The 18048-nt window shown below is 38.4% G+C and overlaps 1 protein-coding gene across 2 annotated transcripts in view; it reads left to right on the top strand.

Moving 5' to 3' along the window:
- Nucleotides 1-18048, top strand: part of TRAM1 (translocation associated membrane protein 1) — a 32261-nt gene that overhangs the window by 8969 nt on the left and 5244 nt on the right. For both annotated transcript variants that reach the window (XM_006880450.1, XM_006880451.1), the window contains 8 exons: nt 1715-1836; nt 1953-2069; nt 4947-5005; nt 6781-6865; nt 13207-13277; nt 13386-13490; nt 14707-14850; nt 16286-16443. In XM_006880450.1, coding sequence (XP_006880512.1) covers nt 1715-1836; nt 1953-2069; nt 4947-5005; nt 6781-6865; nt 13207-13277; nt 13386-13490; nt 14707-14850; nt 16286-16443 — 861 coding nt within the window. The remainder of the gene's footprint in view (nt 1-1714; nt 1837-1952; nt 2070-4946; nt 5006-6780; nt 6866-13206; nt 13278-13385; nt 13491-14706; nt 14851-16285; nt 16444-18048) is intronic.

The raw sequence follows: 18048 nt of genomic DNA, 5'->3' as shown, positions 1-18048 counted from the left end.
ACCTTGGATAAGCAGATGGCACACCCTGCTTGCTTAAAGTGAGGAGGACTTAAAGCACTTGCTGAAGAAGATCAAACACTGCTGCCTTCAATATGGATTACATCTCAGTGGCATCAAGAAAACAAAAGTTCCCACCACTGTACCAGTAGACATCATCATGACAGACGAAGGACTGAGACTATAGATAACTTCATCTTACTTGGATCCACAATCAGTATACTTGGTACTATCAGTCAAGAGGTAAGAGACATATTCTACTGGGGAAGTCTGTGGTCAGGGACCTATCCAGATTATGGACGAAGGTAACGTCTTCAGTTTAAGGATTAAGGTGTACCTGATTTGAGATACAATCTTTTCAGTCACTTGCTGTGCATCTGAGAGTTGGACTCTGACTAAAGATGGCAGAAGATGCTTTTGAGTTGTGTTGGACAAGAGCACTGAATATTCTATGGACTGTCAAAAAACCCCAAACAGATATGTGTGTCTTAGAGATGGTGAAGCCAGAATGCTTCTTAGACGCAGAGGCGATGGAGCTTCCTCTCATGTGCTTTGATCATGTTGCTAGGAGAGGCTAATTTTGGAGAGGGACATCATGCTTGGGAAGGTGGAAAAGCAACAAAGGAGAGGTAGAACCTCAACCAGGTAGGTTGACATGGTGACTGTAGCAATGAGCTTGAATGTGTCAAAGATTGTGAGGATGGCAGAAGATAAGACATTGCTCAGACTTGTTCATAAACTGCTATAGTTTTGTACTAGACTCAGTGGCACCTAACAACAACAGAATGGTTAAGATTCAAACAAAACAAAACAAGTGACAGTTTGAATCCACCAGCTGCTCCACAGGAGAAGAATGGGCAGTCTCCTTTCTTGGAATTTACTGCCTCCAAAAACCTGGAAAACCTCTGAAAAGCTATGGGTTGGTTCTGACTCAGCAGCACACAACAATGTAACTGCATTGCCAGTGGGGAATCAAAATGGTACAACATTTGTGGAAAACATTGATGATTCTACAAAGAACTAGCATATACCTAGCAATTCCACTTCTAGATAGAGAACTAAGAGACTTGAAAGCAGAGACTCAAGAGATTTGTACAGTAGAGTTTATTACAGCACTCTTGACAATAGTAAAAAAGTGGAAATAATTTTAATGCCCATTAGCATATGAATGGATAACAAAATTTGGTACCTACGTGCAGTGGAATGCTACTCAGTAGAAGAAAGGAAGTCTTGATACATCTACAGTATAAATGGAGACAGATAAGAGCCTTAAGGAGTGCGTTTATGTTCATGGAGGAGGAAGAAAGCAAAAGGAGGGTGAAAAGGTTTCTAAAGTTCCTGGGAAGAAACAGGTCAGTGGGTTAACTTTGTTTACCTGATCTGTACCCCCAGGATAATACTAATTTTATAACCTTGCTAAGGATCTTAGCGTGACCACTCCTCCGCTGTTTTTTGTGGGGGTGAAGGGGAGTTGTTTGTTCTCTGATGGCTGGTATTAACCTGTGTCAAGTCTTCATAAGTAATTTCTGCAGCTTTCTTGATGGCCTTCTCAATTTCTATAGTCTCTAAGGCTTAAGATGTCTAAAAACAAATTACATATATAGAATTTAATTATTAGCTTAACCTAATTTTCCTTGTTTCTAACTATGCTATACTTTCAGTGCTGTTTTTATAATCTTATGTGAATTTGTGTTTGTATGTCCTTTATAATTTACAGAAGAACAAGCCACAGAGTCAGTATCTCGTTACTACTATGGTATTAAAGATTTGGCTACAGTTTTCTTCTACATGCTTGTGGCAGTAATTATTCATGCCATAATTCAAGAATATGTGTTGGATGTAAGTATACAACTTTAGAAATCTATAGATAACAATGGTTCTTATGATATGATGGCAATTTGTTAAATACATTTCATGTCATAATTTTAACTATAAATGGCTTTTGTTATTTTCAGAAAATTAACAGACGAATGCACTTCTCCAAAACAAAGCACAGCAAGTTTAATGAGTCCGGTCAGCTCAGTGCATTCTACCTTTTCTCTTGCATTTGGGGCACATTCATTCTAATCTCTGTAAGTATATCCTGTGCTTAACATTCTCAGATCTCAAAATACTGTGATAAATACAGACACAGGTGGTTATGTTCTTAAGTAAATCCTAAACATAAAGGTTTTTTATTTATCTTCTTAGCTTTAAAAACAAACCATACCAAACAACTGCACTTCTGTTCTCATCCTTTTTTCTTTACCCCAGACTAGTAAGAGTTAGAGAGACCCTAAGTAAACATCTCTTTCAGTTCTTCTAAAACAAAAATTCTACACTATGTTTAGAAGGGGTCGTGGTACTAGAGATATTGTAGCTGATGTTAGATGGATCTTGGCTGAAAGCAGGGAATACCAGAGGAATGTCTATCTGTGTTTCATTGACTATACAAAGGCATTTGACTGTGTAGATCATAACAAACTATGGCTGACTCTGAGAAGAATGGGAATCCCAGAACACTTGATCGTTCTAATGCGAAACTTAAACTTGGACCAGGAGGCAGTCGTCAGAACAGAGCAAGGGAACACTGCATGGTTCAAAATTGGGAAGGGCTTACGCCAGGGATGCATCCTATCTCCATACCTTTTCAACCTATATGCAGAACAGATTATCCGGGAGGCTGGGCTCTATTAGGAAAAATGTGGGGTCAAGATTGGTGGACGATTTATCAGCAATCTGTGTTATGCGGATGACACAACCCTGCTTGCTGAAACTGAAGAGGACCTGAAGCGCCTCCTGCAGAGTGTCAAGGACTGCAGCCTACAATATGGATTGAGGCTCAGTGTCAAGAAGACAAAGATTCTCACCACTGGACCAATTGGCAGCATCAGGATGGATGGTGAAGAGATTGAGATTGTACACAGCTTTAGTTTGCTTGGCTCCATAGTTAACTGTCTTGGCACCAGCAGCCAGGAAATTAAAAGGCGCATTGCCATGGGAAAGTCTGCGGTTACGGACCTCTCCAAAGTGCTGAAGAGCAATGGTGTCTCTTTGGACACTAAGGTGCGTCTGATACAGGCCATGGTCTTCGCAATCACCTGTTATGCGTCAGAGAGTTGGACAATGACCAAGGAGGATAGAAGGAGAATTGATGCCTTTGAGCTGTGGTGCTGGAGAAAAGTATTGAGAATACCATGGACTGCTAGGAAAACAAACAGATTTGTCCTGAAAAGGGTTAAACCGGGTGGCTCCTTGGAGGCAAAGATTCTGAGGCTCCGTCTAACATACTTTGGACATGTTGTGAGGAGGGACCAGTCCCTGGAGAGGGACATCATGCTTGGGAGGGTGGAGGGACAGCGCAGGAGGGGAAGGCCCTCTATGAGGTGGATTGATTCAGTGACTGGGATAATTGGGATGGGAGTGTCAGAGACAGTGTGATTGGCACAGGACAGAGCGGAGTTTAGGGCTGTTGTACATAGGGTCGCTATGAGTCGCAAGCGACTCGACGGCACATAACAACAACAACAACATGTTCTAAAAGTTTGAAAATGCCTTAACAGCTGGACTTCTGTTCTCATCTTTTTCTTCATCCCAGATTAGTAAGAGAGAGTAAGTAAACGTGTCTTTTAGTTCTTTTGAAACAAAAATTCTACACTATGTTCTAAAAGTTTGAAAACGCTTAGTCACAGCCTATCTGAATGTCATGTCAGTATTGTGTAGACGCGCAGATCTCCCCATATTTTTCAAAAGCCTATCTCAGTATCATTTAGTATGGTTACACAAGTTGTACTGTTTGAAGACATTGCCTCCTTTCAAATCAGCAGAGGTGTTTTTTATAACTTTACAGGTATGATTTTTCAGGTAAGGGAATGAGTACTTTCCTTTTTCTAACCAAAGACAAAAAGACAGTATCTGCTTAGTACTTCTTGCTGTTAGGGACCACGGAGTCAACTGACTCATACCTATGAATATCAGACCTGAATCCTGGCCTGTCCTGTGTTGTCTCACCATCTGTGATACAAGTGAGCCCATTGCTGAAGTCACCGTGTCCGTCCATCCCGATGAGCAGCTCCTTCTTACAATGACCCTCCGCCCATCTAAGCATGGTATCTTGTTCGAAGGAAAGCCTATTTTAGCAACATGTCCAAAGTACGAGAAATGAATCCTTGTTCTCCTTGTCTCCAAGGAGCACTCTGGCTGTAGCAATTCACAGTTTACACATTTTTGTGCTTTGTTAAGATACCCTTTTTAATAACCTCAGTAACAGTGAATAAATAGGTGAACTTTCCAGGGGAAAATAATCTTAGAAATAGTTTAAAACTCAGTATTTAACTTTTGCAATCCAGTACTCATTCATTTTACTTCAATTCTTTATAAATACACTAAAGCTGTAGCTTAAAATCTATAATAATTTTTTTTTAAACATAAACCTATTTCAGCCATTTTCAGCAAAAAGAAAAATCTTACTTAAGATAAGTCACATTAGATTACATGCATTAATTTTGACTGGATAGAGAACCTAATCTGATTATCTTCTAGCTATCTAAGGAAAAGGTTTGCTTTATTTGTGGACAGACATACATCCATAAATGTGGCAGTATCCTGATCCCACACCTCTCAAGTACTTCGTCTTTCCTTAGACCCATCTCATTACTGGAGGCAAAATTGCTTTCTCCCATAGCTTTCATCCCTTTGTTGTCTACCAGTTCAGTTTTTGGTTGGTGTACGTTTGTTTGTATACTTTCCCCCTCCTCTGTGAGATTGAAAGATTTTTTAAGGCCAAGAATCATTTCTTGTTTGACTTTGAATTGCTCACATTGATATTTACTTAGCCAAGATAAATAGTTCAAGTGAAATTGAAAAGAACCAAACAAGTTTGACTTATGGATGCTCTTTGGAAACTGAAACAGGAATTGTAAGTACAAAAAGTGAATTATAGACTAATCTTTGTGTGGTTTTTTCCTTAGGAAAACTACATCTCAGACCCAACTATCTTGTGGAAGGCTTATCCCCATAACATGATGACGTAAGTTATTTTAGCAGGCCTTTCTTACTTAAGGACCAGAATCTTGTCAGTTTTAAGCAAATGTGTTTCTTGTTACTCTGTTTAGGACTTTGACAAATTCCTACACAAGTGAAAATACGTCTTTGCAGTCCCATTGCAGTAGAAAAGAGCTTTTGTATACTTTCTTGATGCCTATAATCTTTTCAGCCATTTTCTGAAGTGTCTGTACACTGTTGAAAGGAGCTCCAGGGCTGCCTCAGCATTTATTCCTTCTTCAAGTCCTGCTCTCTACCCTCAGTCTGGCTTGGGATTTTGAGATAATTTTCTTCGGTTAGCCTATTTTGATCTTTTGTGTCTCTGCATTTGTCATTTTGGATCTCGGGATTGTATGTAGTAGCTGTACATGGTCCTGACTGTTTGCTATGAGTCTCTGGTGTTGTACCAATGCCCATGACCACCAGGACTATACCTGCTTTGAAAGCAATAGCAACCATCTCTTACTTTTCTTTCTTTAGATTTTTACTAAGGAAATACTCAGTGCTCTTCATTGTGATGGAAGAAAAATAGATGAGAAAGAAAGGAAGGAATAACATGACCATGCATATCTTTGCATTAAGTCTGATAGAAATATTCACTCTGCCAAGTCCTCCTGTGATATTTTGTTAAAAGAAATTGTTTATATTATTTGAACATTTATTAAAAGAAGTATTAACACAACAGTGAATGACTGGAAACCCTAAGTCTCTGTAAACTTAAGAGTTATGAACAACTGTACGGTGCCTTATCCATAGGCAGTTGTGCTGTTAATCCAAAGGCTTCGTTCATCTCTTGTGGTTCAAATTCACCAGTGGCACCAAAGGAAAGCGGTAAGCAGTATCCTCTTGTGTGATTTACAGCCTCAAAAACACAATGGAAAATCAACCGTGAGTCTGTGTCAGCTCAACTGCAGTGAGTTGAGAGCGTTTTCCTCCAGGAGTTATTTTGGATTGGTTTTGTGTTTTCTCTATTGGAATACCAGAATAGAGAGCATCAGAGGGAAGAAGAGAAAACAGAAGTACTAAGGGTGTAATGTACAAAGGAGAAAAGTGTTCTCTTTACTCCTGACTTAATGAAATAGGGTTGCCATATTTCCCTAAGGAAAATGTCAGAGGGTATTTTAAATTAAAACTGTCCAGTTTCAAGTGATAGGTGACTCTCAGAGCCTTCACTTTTGTGTCGGTCTTCTCCCACCTCCCCATCCCCTTTTGATGAATCCTAATGATGTTGTGCACTGTTTAGTCGTGACTAATTCATAGCTGATCCTCCTGCTGGTTTCCAGAGGCATTTAATCACACAAGAGGGTGTTACCGTCTTTTTCCCTGGTAGCTGCTAGTGGATTCAAATCGCTTGCCTTTGATTTGGCAGCGCAGTTCTTTACCATTAAACCACCAGAGCTCCTTGATGAAACTGAATGAATTGTTCCAAGAATTGATTCCCTCTGAGTCATGTACCTTATGCTTCTTGTAGCTAATGCAACATAATAATCAGTATTAATTAAATAAGAAATTGGGACTCCGGTTTCTCTCACATCACTTAATGGTTAGTAATAGCCTTTTGTGATGTTTTTCTTCTGTTATTTAAGCCAAGAGAATTTAAGCAAGCTTGTTGCAGAGTTTAGTTTAAAGATACACAGAATATTATAATTGATCTGAAGTTATGATGCAACGATAGTTTTTTGTTAACCTGATATCCAGTATTGATTACTTCCAATTAAAAAAAAATTTTAAAAGATGTCTTTTACTTCTTGTGTTGTGCAGATTTCAAATGAAGTTTTTTTACATATCACAGTTGGCTTACTGGCTTCATTCTTTTCCTGAACTCTACTTCCAGAAAATAAAAAAAGTAAGTTGGGACTGGACTTGGGTAGTTTTAAAAATTTATCCTGCTATTATTTTTTTTCTTTAAAAGTTTTTCTCAAGTATTTTTTCACATCTTATTTCTCTACCTTCCTTAAAGACAAAATCCTTCAGTATTTTTTTAAAAAATCTTTAATCATTATTTTAATTTACAGGAGGCTCTTTTGCATCCAATGTGCTGATTGTTCACTAAAAAAGTTTCTTAGTGGTAAATTTTTAAATGTACATGTAAATACATATTTTTAAGTAAAAAAAATGATTTCTTATCATTGGTAGTATTTGCAGTCGTTCATTTCACAAGCACAACAAAACAGACTTGTCATCTTTCCCAAGCGCTAACAGTTCTATATGTAAGTCCCAAGGAAAATTCAGTGTTGAAAAAATAAACTGTGGTTAAATATTCACTAGTGAATAGCCTTTCCTGAAATGGGTGGAGCAATCCTTTTTTAGCATGTGGGAAAGATGTTTGTTTATTTGAACAAATATGTCAGCTGAAGGGTTTGTAATAATGTTGGTTTGAATTTTACCTTCAAGTGCTTCAGTAGTCAGACTTTGATGACGCCACAGAAGTCAACATGATCCTTAAATCAAGCAGCTGCCCAGTGATAAATTGAATCAAGCGTATTTATTCTTTCTTTTCCCCTCCTGGAGGTTCTGGAAAAAAAAAATGACACCAAAAAACTCCATAAATGAAATGTGTAGACTTTTAAATTTCAAATAATTTTGAATGGGGAAGGTGTATGAGGGTGTAGGTAGAACAAGAAGTTTGGACTTGAGGTAATAACTATTAAAACTAAAGTTACAGGGAGAGTCATTATGTGTTCTGTATATTTCATGTATGCTTATGTTTTTCCATCATTAAAAAGATTATTTGAAAATCTTTTTGTTAGAAAACCTTCCCACTTAAGATTGTGCCAATTAGTGACCGTCTCAAATGCTACAAGCCAAATAGATAAACTGTGCAGAGTTAATTAGTGGAAATTGACACTTGATTTATTACAGTTTTGTATCATATAAAATAATGTGCCACATATCTGCCATTATTGATATTACCTGCTAATGTTAAATAATAACACCAAATTAGAGGTCACACACTTTTTATGTTGTTTTATAAGTTGGAATCGTTTTCCATTTAAATTGACTCTTAAGAATATACATAAAGATAGTCTCAAAATTTTTAACCTTTGACTTAGAATTATCTTAAGATTACTCACTCACTGTGATCTGGTCGGAATCAGCTGATCGTCCAGTGGGTTTCTAAGTCTATAAATTGCACAGGTGGAGATTGCCCATCCTCCTGTGGAGCAGCTGGTGGATTCCAGCCTCCAAAGAGGTGAGGCCTTTGGATTAGCAGTGCGACTCCCTTTGTTGGATTACACCAAGTAAAATGGTTACATCTGCAGTTTTTCAAATTAGTACCAGGCACCTTCAAGTCAACTTCTACTTAACGCTATCTGGTGTATATCATAGTTTAGAGGACTGTGGATGGATTCAAACTTCCCTTTCAGTTATCAGCCAACCATGTGAGCCATTTACAGCACCCAGGGACTCCTGTCATCCAGTAGCCTTTCCATATTTGAATGACTGACTCCCTGCCATTGAGTTCATGCCGATTCAGAGCCACCCCCTCAATCAGGTTTCCGAGGTTAACAAGATCTTAATAGGAGAAGAGCCCCCATCTTCATTCTGCAGTGCCTGGTGGATTTGAACTGCCAGAGACACACGGCCTTTTAGTTAACGGCTTAACGTGCGACAGACTACACTATCAGAGCTCCTCCTTGCCTATTTATATTTAGTGAGGCCCTAAATTAAACCAGAAGGATGTTCTGGTGGCATAGTCCACAGAGTGCAGCTGCTAACTCAAAGGCTGCACCTCTCTGGAGAATCTAGTCCACCAGCTGTTTCATGGGAGAAAGATGGACAGTCTGCTCCCATGCCGTTTACAGCCTCTGCAAAGCCCAGTGGAGGGTCAGTTTCTGAGTTGAGTGGACTTGGAAGTATACCGTAGTTCTCCTAGAACTTCATTATCCTAAACAATAGCCATTAGCTTCATATGACTGCTTAATTTTAAATAATTAAAATTAACAAAATTAACTTTTAAGCCACATGTCATGTTCTCATGTCACCAGCAGTTACCATTTTAGGCAGCAGAGCTTTTTCACTGCAACAAGTTCTGCTGAACAGTGCTGCTGAGAATATAATCTCTTGATAATATTAATTGTTGCTGGCTGCTGTATAATTGACCCAAAATTCATGACAAACCCATTCACAGTCATGGGGATCCATAGGGTTTTCACTGGGTAAGTTTTCAGGAATAGTTTACCAGACCTTTTTTCCTAGTATGTCTTGATCTAGAAGCTCTGCTAAAACTGTTTAAAATCATAGTAACTTAAACCTCCACTTTTAGGCAGGTAGTGGTTGTACGTGTGACATTATTAGCTGGGACGCCAATTCAGGTCTCCCATTTGGAAGGTGAACATTCTGTCACTTAATGTATTAAAGCTCTTTTCAAATATTTGTATACCCATGAACTTAATACCTTTTGGTTTCATTATTAATCTCTCTGCCTACATGCTGTTCATTGACCATGAAAAAAAGAGGTGTTTGAAACTAATTGTTCCTTTTCATTCCCAAAGCTCTTACCCGTTCTTGCCAGATGGCATTTCTCCAGAAATGGAGTCTAATTTTTATGGAATAATCTGCATAATTTAGAACGTAACTAAAACTATTTTTAACACCTACAGATGATAGTCGAAAAGTGACTGTTTCAAGTAATTAACATAATTTGAAAGTAACAGCTGCATATGTGTTAAACTGCTTCTTAAAATTTACTCTATGAAAATTATTCTTTGAAGACATTTTTACTGGAAGAAATTAATACAGTGATTGCTTTGAACATATCCTAGGGATAATGAAGGGAAAGAGGAGTGATATTAGAGTTCAGTGGGTGTGCTGGTCTTTGTAACACAGAATCAGATTTAAGAGAGGGGAAATATGTTAATCACAAATAACATTCTTTTGAGGAGAGAAATTTAAATTTCTCCACATCCATTGTTTGTTTCAATATAAGGAATCCTATACCCAGAAGATTCAAGGCACTACTTCTTAACCACTTTGAATACTCGATCAGTTCCTCTTTTTTTTTAAATACTCAGTTTCTTAGCAAAGTATAGATTATAGTCACTATTCTGTTTCCAGTATTTGGTTTAGTTCTACATACATCTCATTATTACATCTCATGTTGTGTTCCTGTGCAGTGACATAAAGCAAATAAGCAATCCCCATTAATATATGTAGGGAAATTAGTTCAGCATTTCCAGGCTCCCAAAATAACGTGTAAAAATTAAAACAGTATTTAGTGCTCAACAAGACTATTCAAAGTCAGGTGGCTTGAGAAGCTGACTGGAGTTTCTAGGGAAGGAACTTGGCATCCCCACTCTCACTGCCACTTTCAAGTCTTTTATGTCAAAGTCTATATTACAGTCTTATATCAAAATATGCTCAACATAGTTTTGTTTTACCCCTTTGTTAAAAAATCCAAAAACCCTTTTCGACTTTGTTTCAATTAGCAAAAGCAAGGATACTAATGGAAGTCTTCAATAAAAGTGCAGAGACATGAGGTGACCTTTGGCAGGGTGAGGATACTTGTCTGATAATAGAAAGAATGCTTTCTAAAGAATTTCCACCTCATGAAAGTTGCAGTCACACTTTTCATGTGTAGTTTGTATAACAATATCTTGTCAGTCATCACTAGAGCCACTTTTTTGTTCATCCAGCAGTTTTTCTAGAATGCATAATTTTTCTTGTTTGGGGTTTTTTTATAGTTTATTCTCCATCATAAGGAGTGCTAGGGCATGGTACATAGCATATCATACTGCTAATTGAAAGGTAGGCATTTTTAATCCACCAGTAACTTCCCAAGAGAAAGAGGGACAGTCTCCTACCTTGAAGGTTTTGAATCTTGAAAATCCAGTGAAGGTCACTATGAGTCCTTCATGTCAACTCCAACAATCCTTTGGGACAGAGTTGAGCTGCTGGGACGGTTTTTTGGGCTGGAAATCTTGACAGCAGCAGACTCATATTTTCTTCTTCCGAAGAACAGCTGGTGAGTTCAAGCTTCCAGTCTTGGAGATAGCAGCCAGGTGCCGTACCATCCTCCATGAGGATTCTTGTGCAATAATGCAACACCTTTGTAAATAATTCGGTTTATTTAATAGCAAATCAAAGAATGTTGTTACATATTGCCTAAAGTCATTCTCCATAGTGCAATGATTTACTAACTACTTTGAAAGACTTAAAGTGTTTCAAACACTTAGAGTGGAGATTTTTATTTCCATAGCTTATTTACAGCACACTCGTTTGTTGAAATAAAAGAAAACAGGTCCCCTTGTGGATGAATTTTAAAGTTTTTACCCTTTTATTTAGTTTGTACCCTTTTATTCTCCTTGAAAGTTTGAAAAATCATGTAGAGAGCTTATTTTCAGAAATCCTTCTCGCTCTACTGTAGATTTGTGATGTCTTGGGAATTTTTTCCCCCAAGAATTCCCACATCAGAGCCTTCAGTTCTATTCAGATTGTTTTGTATATTTTTAATAGTAATATTGTATTTCCATACCACTCCTGTTAAAGAAGAGTGTTCCATTTCAAAGTTAATATGGTAAAATCTGTTCTGTCTCAGAAGATCTAATGAAGTAGCTCTCCTAAAGTGTAGGAAGCACAATGAAAAGCCAAGAAAAGACCTCTCTATAAGTATAGTAGATGCAGAGGGTGAATTTAATGAGTAATAAACTCATTCATATTCTGCCTACATCAGTCTACCGTTTAATAATTGTAGTTGGTAACCATAGTTCATGCTATGTGCTGCTGACTTCATGTCAGCTCCTAGTGCCAGTATGCCAGAGTAGGGTAGATCACCCCCAGGATTCCCTCAGCTATGGTCTCTATGGGAGAAGTTGACCAGGTCTCTATTCCCTCACCCCATGGAGATACTTGGTGAGTTGGAAGCACCAATTTTTCAGTTCACATAACCATTGTACCACCAGGGCTCTTTTGAATTACACTAATGAAGCTTATAAAGAAAATTGCCAGTAATATAAAGAAGAGAAATGAGGTGTGAGCATTTCATTGATCATCAAGTGTTGATTGGACTCTGAAGAGTGCACGTTTTCATATGTCCTTCCCCCTCCCCCCCCCCGCAAGCTAGGATTCTAAAAAGTAGATGCTATTACCAATTCATACATGTTTGGAAAATGAATTTTTTACATCTGCTTTATACAGCGGTTAAGATAGTCGATTGTTAATAAAAAGGTCAGCAGTTTTAACCCCCCATGTCTTTGTGGGAGAATCATGTGACACACAGCCTTCTTCCATAAAAATTTGGGCCTCTAGAGTCCAGGAACTCTGAGGGCCACTGTCAACCCAAAGACAAGTAGTTCAAGTCCACCCCCACCAGCTGCTTCCTGAGAGAAAGATGAGGAGTCTTCTCTTGTGCAATTAACTGGCTCTGGAAACCAGCTGGAGGGTCAGCTGTGGGTCGGCTCCATCTCAAGGGCACACAAACGACAACAACCACATGAGTCAGAATCAACTTGACAGACTTGGTCAGTGTATGTGTCTGTGTGCCGTTTCATTTATTTTAAAAGATAATGCTGTGATCCTGTAAATGATTTCCATAATCTGCTAATTGCTTTTGATTTATAGTTTTAAAAATACTTTTCTAAAATAACCAGGACATGTAACTCCCATGGGGACGGTAGGTGTTGGAAGCAGGAAGCAGAAAGTAAAATCTGGGTATTTGGGCTTAACAGGATTATAGCGATAACAATTAAGCGGTAACATAAGTTGATAAGAAAATTTAAAAGTTTAACCATCAGCTTCAGTGACTGTAGCATAGAAAAGGACACAAAAACATCAGCTTAAAAAATGTGAGCTGTAGGTAAAAGTTGTGCTGCTGTAGACCTCACTTTCCACACTAGACCATCCAGCAGCTGGTCAGCGTATAATTGTGGCTCTTGATAGTGTGATAGGTGGTATATATCTTAACGAGAATCTCAGAGCCGAGTACCAAAAGACATTGTAAGTTCATCTGATTCAAGCAAGCCCAGGTATTCACATTTTATACAGATTGACTGTGTTACACGACTTGTTTAGACCATGTGGCAAATGGGCATTTGCAGTACCTTTATTCTAAAAATAGAAGAGTCTTCTATTACCTTTGTCACTCTGCCACACTGCTCTTTATTTATTTTTTTAATTCCTCCTTTCTCCTCCTCCCACTAAAAAAAGTCAGCATGTTGTAAACTCTAATTCTTTATTCTGTCTTCACAGGAAGATATTCCTCGCCAGCTTGTCTACATTGGTCTTTACCTCTTTCACATTGCTGGAGCTTATCTTTTGAAGTGAGTGAGGACTTATCTTGGGAGGGTGTCTGTGGAGTGAGCAGGTAGTGTGCTAATCTATGTCAATTGTTAATTAACCTTTTCATTTTCAATTTTTCTTTTTAACAGCTTGAATCATCTCGGACTTGTTCTTTTGGTGCTTCATTATTTTGTTGAATTCCTTTTTCACATTTCCCGCCTGTTTTATTTTAGTGATGAAAAGTATCAGAAGGGGTAAGTCTCTTGGCCATTTTGTTTCTTGTCCAGCAGAGGTACTTCTTAAATATCTGGCTTGCCAAAGGCCTTGATGCAGAGAATTGTGTTATTTTATAATCTTCAGTAAATTAAAGCTTTTCCACAGTGCACGCTCTTTTGTGCTCTAAAATGGAGTCTATTCAGCTGTTAGATACTATATTAAAAAACCAGGAAAATAAGCTTGTCGCTATCTAGTTGATCCCATCTCATAGCAACCCTATAGGACAGAGGAGAACAGCTACCCAGTAAGGTTTCCAGGACTATAAATGTACATGGAGGAGATTGCTTCATCTTTATACCTCAGTCTCCAAAAACTGCATTAGAATTTAGCCATTTTGAAAAAGTTTTTTGCTTTTCTCTTAAAACCTCTTTTATCTTGTTTACTGCATGTTTTTCTTTTGGAGAAGAAATAATAGAGAAATGAGCTTCCAGAAGGTAATTAAATAGTAGACTTCAGAAACTTTTTTTTTTTTTAATTATATTTTATTAATTTTCATTAACATTTACAGAGATTTTGGGCTTCCACTCATTCATTGTTGCACTATTCTCTCTACCCTCCTCCCAGTTTGTTCTTGTCCAAATGCCACAGTGCTTGTCAAAGCCAGTTCTGATTAATCTTCTTTGTCAGTGTGTCCTTTGCCATTCCCTATCACTCCTCCCTGAGAGAGACTTCACCCTGAGTCATAAGGAAAAGGGGATGGCGTATTCTCTTAGCTACTTCCTGCTGAAAAGGGACGCTGTGGGTTTCAGGGTGAAGATCTTCTCTCACTACAGACTTCAGAATCTTAAGATCGGGATTCTAATCTCCTCCCCTGTGATTTATTGCCTCTGAAACCCCACTGCAATATCAGCTTTGAATCTATTGCAGCTCAGTGGCATACCACAACAAAGGAAAATTAATCTAAACCCAGTATTGGAGTGCTAGGATTATAAGTAATATAATACCTTTTTTTAAAAAAAGAAAGGGAACTCAAAAGGGAATTCTGTATCTAGTTTGAGTACTCACTTTCTTAGCAGAGTATGCTTAAAATGGCCAATTATTTTTAATATTTGATTTAGTGACGCATACAGGGAAATGAGGTCGGTAAATCATTGTAAAGCAAAAGGACATTTAATTAGCTAGAGTATAATTTTTTTCTGGAGTCCTCTGGTCTTTGTGATTGTATGAATTTTGACTTAAGATCTTTCCCAACAGGTTTTCTGTGTGGGCAGTACTGTTTGTTTTGGGACGACTTCTGACTTTGATCCTTTCGGTGCTCACTGTTGGATTTGGCCTTGCAAGAGCAGAGAATCAGAAGCTTGATTTGAGTAATGGAAACTTCAACATACTGGCCATTAGGTACAGTTGACTTAACACCTTTCTCCCTCACTGATGATAATACGTGTTTGCATGGCTTAATGTCTGTCTGGGCAACATCCAACCACATTTGTGTCTGTGGTCCTTGAAGACTAGGGGTGGATTGGTTGCTTGGTTTTAATTTTTAAAAGGAAAGCAGCTTCCTCTTTAGTATTTACCCCTAATGGTTTTAAAGATCTCCAATTGCCCAAGTGAACAAGTGGCAGGGCTGCGGATGCTCCTGGCCTCTGGAGCACTGCTTCCTCCATAGGTCTTCCTCTGCCTTCTCCCTCCCCTCTTAACTTCATTCACCCATCACCATTCACTTACTGCAGCAGCTGCACCAGTCCTAGCATCGGTGCTCAGGGTGCTCCAGGGTCCCAGTGACAATGGCTGTACCAGCAAGGCAGTGGCAGGCTGAACTACTCCACCACCTGTGTTCTGAGCACCCGCAGTGGTGGCAAGCCGGGCTACCCCACCACCTGTGTTCCGAGCACCCGCAGTGGTGGCAAGCCAGGCTACCCCACCACCTGCGCTCCGAGCACCCGCAGTGCACTCTGCACCTGGTCCTCACAGCCACATCTCTGCGACCTCGTGCTTCCACACTTCAGAGAGTCTGGCTGCCTGTGCGGCCTCTGCTCAGCCTTCTGGACCCCTATATCCATCTAGTCTCAGACTATCTGCTGGGCTCTTAGAAGTCTTTAATACAATAAACTTTATGGGGCTTTTATTATAGATTGTACAAGAACTGCCTACCTGTAATAGATTGTAAGTATAACATCAAAATTGCACAATGTCTTGTTTTCTGGAGCGTATCATGGACACTAAGTGATGAACCTCTGTGTCTGTTACCAGTTTCTCTGATGAGAATCATCTAAGGGACAAAGGGATAGTTAGAGAAGGGGTAGGGAAAATAGTATGATTTCATTTCATATTTGTTGCAGTTATGCATGTCTCAATTGAGATACTAAAGAATTTAACTTCTGAGGGAAATGATTCAGGAACTAATTTCTTACTAGCATAATGTTGTAGGCAGAGTGGGAATTTTAGTACTAGTTGTGTTTTGTAGTACCTTCCATGATTATAATTGGATATGAAATATTACTGTAAAGATTTTTTATTTTACTTTACCTTCATTATTCTAAGATAAGGAAAAAGCAAATGGTTTTGATTTGTTCTGGAAACCTTAGTCATGTTTTATTCAAAGCAGATTATTTGAGTGAGTCAGTCATCCATACAAAGTAAACAAGGAAGTGAAAATCAGTAAATAAAAAGACCCTTCATCTAGTCCCTACTCAAAAAAAAGAAATATAAAATTTTATCAGAAAATGTAACTGTATTTTGTAATATATTTAATAGTCTATTCTTCAGTAAGGAGGAAGTTGAATAAATAGCATTGTTTCTGTGCTCTCTCATTTTTATTTCTGCATGTTCTCAGAATTGCTGTTCTGGCCTCCATTTGCATTACTCAAGCCTTCATGATGTGGAAGTTTATTAATTTCCAGCTTAGGAGATGGAGAGAACATTCTACATCTCAGGCACCAGTTGTGAAGAAGAAGCCAACAGTGACGAAGGGCAGATCTAGAAAAGGAGCAGGTGTGTGTTCAGTAAACATGAAAAACTCATGAACGTAAAAATACTTCTTCAAAATTGTAATGTCTTAGCAAATCATGCAAAGACTGTTTTATTTTCTCCATTTGAAAGTCCAAATTTGGGGTACCAGCTTTCTGGGAAGGTTTTCTTTGTCAGCTCTTGTCAGAAAAACTTCTTGTCTCTGAGCTTCTACGTTACTGTTTTTGTTTTTGTTTTTTTCTCGTAACCCACTTGACACTACCATTGCAAAGATAACTCGTTTCCAGATGGAATTATAGCAGCAGTCATGGAGGTTAAGATTTACTGTTTGTATTTTGGTAAGACACGCAAAACACCCTGGCTGGACCTTCTGGTAGGGGTGCTGTTACTGGGTGCTCAGCCCAGTGGGTTTTGTAGCCTGTGGTCTTTACAGGAGCAAGTCATCAGGTGTTTCTGAAGCCTTTTAGTGAGCTGCTGTGTGTGGCCACTGCGCCACAGTGCTGCTTCCAGTGTTAAAGAGAGGGGCAGAAGTAGACACTGATTTCTGGTCTTGATAATTTTGTATTCCTAATTTCTTAGTATTTTTATCCTGAAAAGGTGTTGATTTTTCTTTTTTTTTTTACGTCAGCGATTTTTTAAATGAAAACAGTTTTATCTATGCACAACTTTTTTTTCTTTTATCATGTCTTTTTTTAATGCAACACATTTTTTTTACTCCAGTTCTTTCTTTCCCTATTCTTTCATTGTTGCACATTTTCCTCTTTGCCCACTCCTCTCTCCCACCCCGCCCTGTTCACTTTTCTCTTTGAAAAGGGCGAAAAAAAAAATTCCTTCATTGTTATATAATCCCCCTCTGCCCACCCCAAGTCCACAGTCCACTTTAGTATATATTTCTTTTTCTGGAATCTTGTCATGAAAATAATACCTAATCCTGTATTTCTTTTAAACAGTTGTATCTCTCTTCTGTTTCAGTGCAGTGTATATTATTTATCCCCTCTTTTCTTGATTCCCCCGAGCCCCAATGTCAGTCATATTTTTACAGCAGTGGCATTATGCAGTATTTGTCCTTTTGTGACTGAGATACTTCACTCAACATAACGTCCTCCAGGGTCACCCATTTTGTATAATAATTCATGAGTTCCTTGGTTTTCAATGCAGCATAGTATTCCATTGTGTGAATATACCACAGCTTCTCTATCCATCCGTTTTTAATGGAGGAGTGTTGAATTTTTCACATTCTTTTTGTCTTTGGAGATTGTGTTGTTTTCATCACTTAACTCTATTCATGTAATAAATTAAATTTTCAAATAGTAAACCAACCTTGCATTCCTTGGGTAAATTCCAGCTGCTTGTGTTATATACTCATTGCTGGATTTGGTTTGCTGGTTTTCTTGGAATTTTTTCCTCCATTAAGGGATATTGGTGTAGATTTTGTTCATGTATGATATGCTAGGTTTTTCCTAACATAGCATATCATACATGCTAGGAAAAACCTATGGGAAAGTCTGCTGTTAGGGACCTCTCCAAGGTGCTGAAGAGCAGTGGTGTCTCTCTGGAGACTAAGGTGCGTCTGATACAGGCCATAGTCTTTGCAATCACCTGTTATGCATCAGAGAGTTGGACAATGAC

This window comes from Elephantulus edwardii, unplaced genomic scaffold (genome assembly GCF_000299155.1).
Source record: "Elephantulus edwardii isolate Elephantulus edwardi_28Jun2011 unplaced genomic scaffold, EleEdw1.0 scaffold00008, whole genome shotgun sequence".
Lineage (NCBI taxonomy): Eukaryota > Metazoa > Chordata > Mammalia > Macroscelidea > Macroscelididae > Elephantulus > Elephantulus edwardii.
Note: the sequence above shows the minus strand (reverse complement) of the source record. Positions and strands in the feature narration are given on the sequence as shown.